The 13,089-nt window shown below is 40.7% G+C and overlaps 1 protein-coding gene across 1 annotated transcript; it reads left to right on the forward strand.

The window, feature by feature from the left end:
* The first annotated feature begins 5,530 nt into the window (after positions 1-5,530).
* Positions 5,531-9,775, forward strand: gatm (glycine amidinotransferase (L-arginine:glycine amidinotransferase)). The gene is made up of 9 exons (XM_012851181.3): positions 5,531-5,700; positions 6,581-6,796; positions 6,873-7,068; positions 7,270-7,460; positions 7,552-7,689; positions 7,786-7,950; positions 8,068-8,131; positions 8,207-8,323; positions 8,434-9,775. Exons 1-9 carry the CDS (start codon positions 5,632-5,634, stop codon positions 8,544-8,546), a joined length of 1,269 nt encoding a protein of 422 aa, XP_012706635.1. The 5' UTR covers positions 5,531-5,631; the 3' UTR covers positions 8,547-9,775.
* The last annotated feature ends 3,314 nt before the right edge of the window (positions 9,776-13,089 follow it).

Consider the following 13,089-nt stretch of genomic DNA (forward strand, 5'->3'; position numbering starts at 1 on the left):
TGTCCACCTCTGTATCAGCTCTTTGTGCAGACTCTTCTTCAAGCCTTTCTGTTGGCCTTTCTCCAGCTATGGACTCCTGAAACTCACAATGCAGACACAATAGGTACACAAGTATATATAAATTAATCTAAAGTTATTTATGCCCTTACAGGTTCTTCCTCCAAAGGACAGTCGTCTGGGAGGGTTTCTTCACTGTCCTGTGCAATGGAAATAAATGGGTATTACAAAGTGTTACATTTTCTTCCCTTTTATGCAAGTTGGAAAAAGTACGCAACTTATTGCATATGCCTCAGCCACCACTTGCTTGGGAACAGGTAAAAGTCCTGGTGTATTTTGTAAAACTGCACAAAGGGGGGTAGGGACTGTGATTAGAATTAACTCCACTGTGAAAAGTATAATGTGATTGTTAACTCATATAAACATATTTTAGATTAACAAAGTTTCGAAGTTTGCACTTTCACAAATGGTTAAAAATAATGTACCAGCCATTTGGATTATACTTCATTTAGTTCAGCAGCAAATAATGTTACAGTTTACTAAAAGAATTAAAAGCTAATTTAGCCTACCATTTAACCCAAGGGCCAGCTCTTCTGCTGGGGTATACTGTGGTGGTGCAGGACCTCCACCTGTTTTTTTTTATTTTCAGCCATTTTTGGCTGTTAGAAACAGACAAACATAATTTAACAGTGGCTTTTTAATAGGAAAAAGTTGCTTTTTAAAATACAGTATAATAATTAAATGCTACCATTTTGGAGAATATTCTTGTATTTGACTTTTACTTGTTCCCATGTTCAATTGGGTCTTGTGGAGGCTCTGAGATGAAAAAAACAAACAAACAAAGCAAATATGAAATTATTAAAATGCAAAAATTCATACTGTAGAAAGTGATAGAAACATCTAGCACAAACAGTATTTACGCATTAATTTGTCTGCTACTTTTTGCCAGCCCTCTCTCCTGGCTTTAGCAGACTTTGTGGTGTTACCTGTCGTTTTAATTAACCACTCAAATTCAGCATAACCTTCCATTAAAAGCTCGTGTTCTGCCTGTGAACAGAGAAAACTGTGGGCGTTCTTTGCTGAACAGCCAATAGCAGCGCTGCTGATCATTGTTTCTACTATCGATACATTTCCCCTTTTAAACAAACGCATGAACGCGCAGTTATCTCAGATAACTCAATCCAGCCATACTAATCGTAAACAACAGGTGTGTTCGAAGAACCCAATTAGCCGGATCAGGATTAGCCAGATGAAATCATCTTGGATGTTTCATTTGATCTCGGATGTTTTAAGCAAACGTACGAAGAACGGACCCCAGGCCTCATTGGATCTTAGATTCACATGCAAATTCACCTGGAACTGGTCCCTCCAACAATGAAGAGTTGTTATGCTCATCGTTTGCCTGGCTCACAGGAGGAATGTTGTGGTCACATGTGTGGAAGTGTAGGAATCGCTGTGTTGTAAGTTTTTGAAAGTTGAAACCTGAGCCCTCCCCCTTTGTTTAAAGTTGTTTTTTTTCTTGCTTTAGCAATTCCTGCTAAGTTTCACCTCCATGCATGTGAGTAGGCATGAGCATATGCCCACATGCATGGAGTAATGATGGGCTTACATGTAATGATGGGAAACTGGTTTCATTAAATGGGGATGCAATAATATGTATGAGGGTACTAATAGCAAGAGGTTTACACCAAATGGCAATGCATGGGTGCAAAGTGGGGATAAAAACCAGCAAAAAGCCATATTGACCCATCCAGGTATATTCTGTGTGTATAAAATCCCAACATTTATGCATAGTGTATTGTAGTATTATTCCCTGACTCACCCTGGATATGAGCAGAGATCAAAGATACTGTATGTTATCCATAGTCCAGCTGCAGCAGTATCTTATGTACTTTTGGACTAAAATGATGAGATGGTAAGTAATCTGTTAGTGTCAAACTAAAATTGCGTTCAGTTAGATGATAATAAATCCTGCGGGTTAATCGTACATGAGTTAAATTCAGGGACGCTGCACTCAAAACCATCCATAATTCTGGGACAAATGGACACATTCGCTCTCTTTCCGTGGATGTGGCATTAGCCTTAACTGCTGATTCCAGTAGTTTCTCCATTCACACACTCCCTGTGATGACGATGCAAGCATCACGTACACCCCAGCAGATGCTGATGTACCCATTGACCTGCACTGTGTAACACCTGCATAAGTCACTGCACTGTTTATATAAGCTGTGTGTTTATCTACTTTTTATGTTGTTCTTTAACTAGTCCGACTGCAATGATAAGTTCACCCCCAAATTAATTCACAAAACGTAAGAAACATTTGTGCTTGGATGATATTTTTTGTGTTTATTTTCCATTCAAGTCATTCAGCATTTTAAGGAAAATACACTTCTGAGTCGAGCAACAAGTTGAGAATTTGAGTTGCACCTACGAAAAACTTGCTCTACGCCAGGGATTCCTAAAGTTTAGTGCGTGCACCACTGGGGGGGTGCGCAAGCTGAAAAATGTAATGGCAGTCTCACAGTTTTTTCCCCCACATCATAATGACGTGCAAATAAATATTTCCTTTGTAAAAATTTGAATCAAAAACTGTGAATTTGATAAATAAATAAAATGTATTCACAATAAAATCTCTTTGTTTAGAACAAGTCTTCTTCTACGCTTCATTTTAAGATGAAATATAGAAGTTATCTTCTCCTACGCATTGTACCGTATATGCACACCTAGCTTGTGACCTCTACTTCACTCACTCTCGCAAATATGCTCAATTGGCTGAAATCGGGGAAACTGTCATGCAGGTGAGAAATCAAAAATCAAAATTAGTGATGGAAGGAGAAGAGGAACTAAGAGAGAGAGAGAGAGAGAGGAATCAGAGGCAACAGAGGAGAGAATTGCAACGGACACAGAAGGGGGTGGGCAGCTACGCTACGCTAATTGAAAACAGCTTATTCTCCTATTAACTGTAGTTCTGACCTTCTGGTACTGCTCAAAGGTGCTGCTTAGCACTACCTATGAGTAAGAACCCCGCTAAAGCAATCTGCTTATGTCTGCTCCGGACATGCTATAAATGACTGATTTGTGATGGATGCTCCCCTTCAGAGTGGTCTTTATCGGAGAGTACCTCAAGTGGAGAGTATGGAATGGCCTGCCTCTAGTCCTGACCCAAATCCCATTCAACGCTTGTTGTTGTCAGCCTGGGTGTGCTGTTTGTGCACCAACCCAACCAATGTTGGCTGACTTGAGACAAACGCTTGTGGAACAATGGGATGCTGTCCCACAGCAGTGTGTGACCAAGATGGTGATCAGCGGAAAGTGCCAGGTTGTTACGGTTATGTACCGTTCCTCCTCGCACCGTTGAGCCCCCCGTTTGTTCAATGAATGCATTGTTAAAATTGCCAATATCTCTTGTTTCTTAAAACTTAAGTCATTCGATACAGTAAAAGACAACAAACAGGAGTCAATAGGAGACTAGGCTGTTTGGCATTGGCATAGAGGACTAGGCTAGTTTTTCAGGGCTGGAACCCACAAATACTCAACTCTGCTGCTCAATCTTAAGATGTACTTTCCTTACAAATGTGGCACCTTTTAAAGGCAGAGTCAGCACTTTTTCAGGAAATGTAAGTAAGAAACACTCGAGTCCTTTTTTGAATAACCGTACATGCGCAATACGGTCTTACCTGCTCTTCCACTCCTCAGGGGAATCAAGTGGAAAAAAAAAAAAAAATCTCCTAAATCCACTCTGGTCTTATTTCTTTCTACTGAGACATTCCTCTCCTTCTCATAAACATGAACGCGGTTTGCTTCTTGTGAATCCCAGCCATTTTCAAAGTGAGAGCAGCGGAGCTACAATGAACGGCTAACACCGAAGCTAACCGGGTGCATAAACACTAGAAGTGATCATGCACAGCCAGCAAGCGGAAAATTGAGACTGTAATGTTCAGCGACGTAGGACCAAATTTGGCCAAATGGTTGCGTCCATCAGAGGAGCACAGTTATGGAACACACTGCCAGCTCATGTTAGGGTCTGTGCAACCTATACGTTTTAAAATCTCCTTGAAACATTGGTTGAAAACTAACCAGACATGTGTTCACAGGTGAATTGATCTGTTTCCCTGGGCCTGTTAACCTAATTTTATTGTGATTTTATGTTATTGCCATCTTATCTGTTTGCGTCCACTCTGTTCTCTCCCATGGTGTCTTGTTTAATGTTCACTGTTCTTCCCTGCCTGAGGACAGCGGATGCAAATTAGCTGTTGTGCTACTTCTGCCATGTTTACATTGATGCTTTAAGCTGACATGTTGATGAATGTGCATTGTCCTAATTCAAATAAATAAATAAATAAATAACTTAACAAAGAATGTGCATGATTAGTCAGAGTTTTAGACAGACCTGCAGCTCTCAAAGAAATCTAATTTCTAACCTCCTTTTTGTGGCTACATAATGTATTGACTACTGTCAGGATGGAAGGGCCATGACAAAAAGTGTTTCTGAACAGGATGACCAACCTTAGCTATAACTGAAAATATTCAGGCTTTCCCAACATCAATTATCAATATCAATGATTGATATTAAGCGCTGTTATAGCAAATAAATAATTAACGAAACACACTTGCTTTTTGTGCTAAGGTTATTCATAAGAATAATTACAATAATAATAATAATATTAAATCATTAAAATGTCACTAGAAGGTGATGGTGTATATGAAATGCATGGTGCATCTTCATCTTCATGGTAATGTACCCTTTGAACCTTGGGAACCAGCCAAGTTTTTTTTTTTTTTTTTTTTTTTTTTTTTTTCAGAGGGCAAGAAAATATCAGAAGTCACTGAGGTCTGCTGGTAGGAGGGGTGGTTGTGAAACGCCTGTGAGCACAGTCCAGGGAAGCATGTGCTGTGGAAGCCTGTGCAAAGCTCTCTATCTCTGCGATTGTATATATCAGCTCCCTGCTCAAACTGCTCAAACGCTTCTCACTTCCAAACTCCCGACAGCGTGATTAAATAATGCTATGAAGCCACCTCGATGCAAAACACACCACAAAGCCTATAGAATGTCATCAATCAAAGAGGGAACAGGCACAAACCGGTTTAAACCAGCTGCTGTATCTTAGACTAAGTCTTTTCAAAACAATATTGTGTTTTATTGATTTTCATGAATGGGGAATTATACGTTTTTTTAGCGTTATTCATAGTCTGTTTCAGGGGGGAGAAAACTTAAGACCCAAAAGAAAACCCTGAAGGACAGAAACAAAGACAATCTTTCAGTTTTATGCACATTGCAATTAAGCTTAATTTAAAAATGTACTTCGCCACTTGCAAAACATCCTTATGCGCCCTATAGGCGCACCCCGTTTTCAGGTTTCTTTGAAGCTTTGGTCGCCAAAAGCCCGGTTGATAAGAATTTGCTGGCGTAAGGGATTGTGTTTCAGAAACGCTTTTTCTCAAGTCACGTTGCCTCACAACATGGAAAGCGACCAATGACCTCAGAGACACGTAGTCTCTGCGCCTATAAAGTCAGCCGCGAACTGAAGCGTCTCCCTTCAAGAGCAAACAGAGAAAGGGAGAGATAGTGAAAGAGTGAGAGAGAGAGTTGGACCCTTTGCATCCCTTTGGTGTCGCTCATTATTTCTGTGGACAATGCTGCGAGTCAGATGTCTGAGAGGAGGTAGCAGAGGGGCCGAGGCTGCCCATCTGATCGGAGCCATGGTTGGTATTATGTTTTTTTTTTTTGTTTGTTTCTTAGCAAAAAAAAAAAAAGAAAGAAAAAAGAAAAAAAAAGAAAGAAAGAATGAAAAGAAAAGAAAAACAATCATGCTTTTATTTTGTTTCACTGATCTTTTGTTTCGATGAAAACACAAGTCTTTTAAAGTGAATAAAGACATTTGGTTCGACTTTTTCTTCAGTACACGTTACTTGATTTGGTTAAATTCAACTTAATTGATTTATGGATTTGCTGGCTGTCTGCTTAGGCCGTTTAGATGTCCGAAAATGCAAAACAGAACAAAAAAAGGCACTGATTACCTTTTTAAAAAAAGAAAGAGTTAAAGAAAAGCGATTGGATTTTTCTGAGCGGTGCAGGGTACTTGGGTTTTTCCCCTTCATTTTATTTAGTCCGTGATTGACAGCGCACAGCTGTTTGGCCGCAGGTGGCTCTCAAACTCAGTGACTCCGGAGTTGGTTAGAAGCCAGAGGGACCAATCCAGTAACCTCTATCTTTAAGAGATATGGCTTCTTAATAACGCGTGTACTTTGGCACCCAACCAAACTACCCTACTGAGCACATTTTTCTTTCAAGTCTGGGAGAAGTTCCGAGGTTACTGTATTTATTTCGACACTTTTCCCTCTCTAGGCTTGTTTTATTTAATTTTTTTTTCAACAAAAAGTTGTATTCATCTTTCTTGCACAGAAAAAAAAAATTCTAATGCATTTATTAATTATGTGCATTCTTGAAATAACAGGCTTCTTTGTGTTTTTGACCCCAAAAAAAAAAAAAAAAAAAAAAAAAATCTGATAAATGGTGCATTTTACACAAAAAGCCATTTTTTTCACCAATAGGCAAAGACTGATTCATTCTCTTCCTGCTCAGCTTGGCCGGTCAGTTGCAGGTTGGGTGCAGAGGACCTTTCAGAGCACTTCGAGTGCGGCAGCCGCTCACCAGCATGCAGCTGAAGAGGACCCCATCGCTGAGCCCGTTCAGCAGGAGTGCCCCGTCTGCAGCTACAACGAATGGGACCCCCTGGAGGAGGTGATCGTGGGGCGAGCCGAGAACGCCCACGTGCCTCCCTTCTCTGTGGAAGTGAAGGTAAGTGTCTCATCCCTGACCCGCCTGGTGGTAAAGGTGTGACAGTGGAGGTTTTCACTCTGTGCCGTCTTGTCAGGCCAACACGTACGAGAAGTACTGGCCTTTCTACGAGAAGCACGGCGGGCAGTCCTTTCCTGCGAACCACTTGAAAAAAGCTGTTGCTGAGATTGAAGAAATGTGCAGTATCCTGCGTCACGAGGGCGTGGTCGTGAGGAGGCCGGAGCCCATCGACTGGTCCGTTGAGTACAAAACTCCAGATTTCACGTCAACAGGTGATAAAAGTTGTATAACTGTGTAATAAGTTACAAAAAGAGAGATAATTCAGTTTTTTTTTTCTGAGAATCCAGTCAGAATTCTGATTCCTCTGTACGTTTTTTTTCTTCTGCGGCCCTGATAATAATTCAGTAATAAGCTGAGTGGCACAGGCCTTGTTTTTATCTCCCGCTAAGTGTGCATTGTTGAAAATATTGCAGGAATGTATGCAGCCATGCCGAGAGACATCCTCATGGTGGTGGGAAATGAAATTATCGAAGCTCCCATGGCCTGGAGGGCCCGCTTCTTTGAGTACCGTGCCTACAGGCCTTTGATCAAGGAATACTTTAGAAAAGGTGCAAAATGGACCACCGCTCCCAAACCCACCATGGCTGATGATCTGTACGACCAGGTGAGGCTCTCAGACAGCAGCAGTGAGGCAGCGTTGTAGGCCTACCTGTATAGATGAGCACATTAAATCTTTGTTTTCTGCTGTCAACCAGGACTACCCCATCCGCACCGTGGAGGACAGACACAAGCTGGCAGCCCAAGGGAAGTTTGTAACCACAGAGTATGAGCCCTGCTTCGATGCGGCTGATTTCATTCGAGCCGGGAGGGACCTTTTCGTCCAGAGGAGTCAGGTGCGAAGCTCGGCTCTCACACCACGGAGCAACTGGTTCAGAATCACAGCGAGGGTTAAGTCACGAGTCTCTTTCTGCATACTGGTCCCACTTCAGGTTACGAACTACATGGGGATCGAGTGGATGAGGCGCCACCTGGGCCCAGATTACAAGGTGCACATCATCTCGTTCAAGGACCCCAACCCAATGCACATCGATGCCACTTTCAACATCATCGGCCCCGGGTTGGTGTTGTCGAACCCGGATCGCCCGTGCCGCCAGGTATTTTCAGACAGGATGCTCTGCTGTCCTCTTCTGGATGTGAAAGAAACTGTTCTCTATGTTCACCGCTGCTTTGTGCTTTTTTTTGTTTTGTTTTGTTTTCTCCCTGTACCTCAGATTGACATGTTCAAGAAAGCTGGCTGGACTGTTGTTAAACCCCCGACACCTTTGATTCCTGATGGTGCGTACTTTAACCGAAGCCTCTTTTGATTAAAAAGCAAGAATTAAGAATAATCTTTATTAAATTTTTTCCCAGACCACCCACTGTGGATGTCCTCCAAATGGCTGTCCATGAATGTCCTGATGCTGGATGAGAAGCGCGTCATGGTTGACGCCAATGAAGACACCATACATAAAATGTTTGAAAGCCTTGGTGAGCGCAGCACTTTGAAGTTATTCCAGTTTGGATTCATTTCAGCGTTATATCTGCAAGATAATAAACATGCATGATACATACAAATATATATTTTGTGCTTTGAGCAGGTATCAAGACCATAAAGGTGAACATTCGCCATGCCAACTCTCTCGGTGGCGGCTTCCACTGCTGGACAACCGACGTCCGCCGCCGTGGTACCCTGCAGTCCTACTTCCACTAGCCTCGCCAGAAATAGGCAGTTTCTATTGAGCTTTAAAACGTAAAGCTTCAATCAGGAAGCCTCTTAGATAATTGAACGCCACTAAAAAGGGTCGGAGCTTACGTCCGATCGAATCCGCTGTGTGCAAATTTGGAACCCCATCTTGGGAAATGTGTTCAAACCCGTGTGAAGCGAATGACCGTAGGGTGGCTTTTCCTTGGCGCCACCAAAAGCTTAACTCTGTGTTGCGTCTTTGTGACTTAATTGGACATTTGTGAATGGTTTTGACCTGCTGGACATTGGAGTGGCTTTGCAAACAGCTTTGTTGAGAGATTAACAGCACACATATACTGGACAGTAAGAGTCTTTGGTTTATTTCACATATAAATCTCAATATTAACTGCATTTCTGGCCTGGCAGTCGTGAAGCTTATCCATCTGAAATCCGATGCTTTGAGGACAAGGTACGATTTTGGTATGTCACCAAACTTGGGCACAGGAGGTTTCAAGCTACCTCTACTTGAACACTCGGGGTGCTTTTCCTTATCCAGACTCCTATTTCCTTGCGTCCTTACTACAACGGAAGATCTCCTCCTGCCATTAGGTGTAGGTGTCTGGAGCAAATGTCTCCTATCGTACATCTCTTCTTCCTTTAGCATCCTCAGCAGGTGCAAAAAAAGGAGGAACCTTTGTAGAAGAACCAAGGAAACTGCATCACGAAAAGCACCTTGAGAAATGACAGTTCTACCTTTTTTTTTTCTTCCATTTTTTTATATAAAGAAACATATATACAACTTTTAGGTAGGTCATAAAAACATCGATGAAACATTGATTAAAAATGGAAAACCTCTGCTTATATTTTTACAACTCTTTTTATTGGATTACCCAGCAATGAATGTTTTTATATATTTTCGTAAAAAAGAAAAATCTATGAGGTCCATATCAGATTTTGTCTACCTTTTCTCCTCTGCTGTCTTCTCCTCTTGTTGCATATCTGGGCCAGTTACAGCACGTGTCTTTCCCGCCGAGTTCATCTTTGTTTGAAGTTTAGCAAACAAAGTGAAAGTGCATTATGGTAGTTATTTCAAGTTTTATGATTCCTGCGCTGCTTATAAAGTTGAATGTCTTAAACGGCTTAAAATAGTTCTGAGGCGATGAATTCAAGGGAAAATTCAGTTCAGCGGAATGATGCCAGTGATGTTTTGTAGTATGTCTTGTCATTAAAATGTAATTAAAAAGACCCGACTTTCATTGCTTTGGCTCTGGGTTTCTTTTCAAAATGAGGTTGAATTTATTTTTGTGAAAGGGAAAATAATAGATGATTACCTAAAGGCCTGGGGCTGGAGCAAGAAATGGCCCTGGCATTTTTTTGGTCAATGGCGGCCCACCATTAGTTACACGATATGCAGAGAAAAACAAAGTACCAGAGGATGTACACAGTAACCTACATGGAGGAGACTAACCGTGTTAGAAATGTATTGGCTTTCACTACACAGCTTTGATTTGGGCAGAGATGGCCACAGTTCCCATCCTTTAGTGGCTGTGGTTGTCAAAGAAAGAGGTCTTTTCAGTCTATAATGAAGTATATTTTTAATATAAATAAGACAATTAGGCCAGCAGTAAGGCAAAACATCCATGTTCAATGAAATGTGGCGCCCTAAAGTATGAAACACGATGAGAGAAAAGGGGGAGATGCAAAGACAGGCCGACAAAGAAAACAAAAGGGAGCAAAGATCAGTTAAAATATATTAATTAATATAATATATGATTTTTTTAGTTTATTTTTTACCCAAAAACTGTCCTCAACCAAGAGTAGCATTACTTCAACATTTATTTACTCAAGTAAAAGTAGCCAACCAAGAAATTATTCATAAAGTATTTGTTAAAAAGGCACCTAAAGTACTGAGTAACTGATCCAAACATCTGATTTCATATTTGATAATTATCTAATCAAATAGACAAAATATAAAGGTGTGTGCAAATTCTGGTATTTAAAAAAAAAAAAAAACATTCATGCAGAAGAAACGCGTTTCTTAAACATTTTTCTATTCAAAATAAAAACTTTTGAAACCAATCCTTACAGTAGGTAATGTGTATTTGTTACAGTATATTAGGGGTCACCAACATGGTGCCTGTGGGCACCAAGTAGCCTCCGAGGACCACATGTGGTGCCCACAAGCCTGCTTATAAAAAGCACAATCCACCAGTGATTTGCATCTAAAACTTTATTTTATTCCGTTACTCTTCCTGTTTATTCACACTTGCATTTCTAAAGGTTTAAAAATGACATTATCTATAACAAAGCATGAAAAATGTGTTTATTTTACATAAAGTTAAGGTGGACTCTGACTCTTCTAGTTCAATGGTCAGTACTGGTAGCCCTTCGTATGACTCAACACCAGTGAAGTAGCTCTCAGTTTCAAAAAGATTGGTGACCCCTGGTGTATATTCACTGTATAGAATAGAATATTTTATTTGTCACCGTAGCAAAATTTCTCTTTGGCTACTCCGGTTCACATTACAGTTCACATTACATACAATGAAGGCAAAAACTGACAAACAGGCAATGAACTACGTTTATTATTGTTTATGTTTTTAGCATTCAGGAGAGTCACAGATAACATCCAGTGAGGTAGTATGGTGCTTATTGAACAGTGAGGATCTGAGGCTTTGTCCACAGCACTGTGCATTTAGATATTCAGAGATAATGGTGTGCAGTAGGCAGTAACATTTAGGTGATGGTAATTTATGACGGGCTAGTAACAGTAGTGGTGATTAAAGCGTTAGACTGCAGTCTCCCATCAGGGGGACGATTACCCTCACAACTCTTGGGAAGAAGCTGTTTCTAAGTTTATTTGTTTTGGCTTTGATGCTTCTGAAGCATTTATCTGATGGGAGAGAGGCAAACAGTGCATTGCTTGGGTGGGTGGGATCAGTGGAGATGCGTCTGGCCCTTCTTTGGACTCGTTCTGCATAGATTGAGTCTACCAGGTTCTGCAACAGCTTTTTCTCCTGTCGCCATCAGACTGTTAAACTGCTGAACTATAAACTGGACTCTGCACCACATTTGCACATTTTGCATCATTGCATCTCTATCTAGCATTACAAATTCTGCCGAACTTAGTTTCTAAATGCACTCTTGCACAAATGCACATACAAATGGGTTTTAAACTACTCACCTGTACACTGTGATCGCGCACTGTCTCTTTCTCCTGCATTGTTTACATTGCAATTATTTACATTTCAATTGTTTGCTTTTAATCACTGCTGCACTTTAGACTGTAATTTACAAGCTGTATGCAACGAAATTTCGTTCTGTACGCACTCTGTGCATACAAAATGACAAATAAAATTATCTAAGTATAAGTCTAAGATCCTGCAGACGGCATCCCACTACTGGATGGCTCAGTAGATAAGATAGAAAATAACAATAGAACAACAAAGCTTATGTTCAAACAAGAAGTCTCACTCTAACATAAATGTAGGTGTGTCTCTCTGGGGCATTTTTGGTTAAAACAAGTCAGTTTTTAATTCAGTGAAGTTACTCGTGGCCAGTAGAGCAGCCAGAACTGTTACTCAAGTAAGGGTAATGATACTTTACGTTAATATTACTAAAGTAAGCTACAGTAAAACTCCTAAAAAGCAAATTTTTCTCAAAAGGTTACTTAAGTACATTTAATTACTAGCTACCTCTGCAGATGATTAATCACCCATTGTGGCAAAGTAATGTTTCGCTAATATGAGTTATAAACTGAAGAAAGCCCTGTGACAAACAGGAGAGGTTTCAGGAAAAATAAGAGTACAAGTAAGAAAACAGTAGATCAAGGGTAGTGCAGTAGCAGGGTTGATCAGAAACCTCCCAAAGTTAAAACCAGGACAGTGAAAGAAGACATTTAAATGCAATCCTGAGTCACAAATGAACCCAAAGTACGGGTGTAACTTTGCTTACGGCGCATAGAGTTAAATCCGTGGATGTCAACACTTGTTATATTGAATAAAACTGTTCTAGGAACCAAAACTCTTTTATCAGGATCATCATTAAGCACATACCAGGACGAGATAAGAGGAGAGAAAACGCACAATGCATTGAACACCCCCGAGCAGCATGGCTTCATTGGTTACTAGGTATGTTTCTCATCTAAGTTACAAACCATCGTTTTTTTTGGAACACAGCGTACAATAAGACCACGTTAAAATGTCAGCAAAGACACATCAACCTTGGTACCAACCTGTTTTACTTGACTGTGAAGTGCTTATTTAATTTACAGCTTCAGATTATGCTGTATTGTCATAAAATGTTGATGTATGGATAACCTGACAGTTGTATGGATGCCCGTGTGATAAATGCAAAGGTAAACATTCATCATATGAGCAGCTATCCAGAGACCGTTCCCAGGACACGCTAAGAGTTCGGCAGAGCTGTCTCCCCCCCCCTTGAACCTTTGCTGTCTGTTTGGAATAAGCCTTAAAACCCATCAGCCTTCAGACGCTTTCCTCTATTCATACCTCCGAGGGCCGTTCAATAACAGCAACTCAGATATCTTCCAGCTGTTTAACTTTGTTCG

Source organism: Fundulus heteroclitus, chromosome 4, assembly GCF_011125445.2.
Source record: "Fundulus heteroclitus isolate FHET01 chromosome 4, MU-UCD_Fhet_4.1, whole genome shotgun sequence".
NCBI lineage: Eukaryota > Metazoa > Chordata > Actinopteri > Cyprinodontiformes > Fundulidae > Fundulus > Fundulus heteroclitus.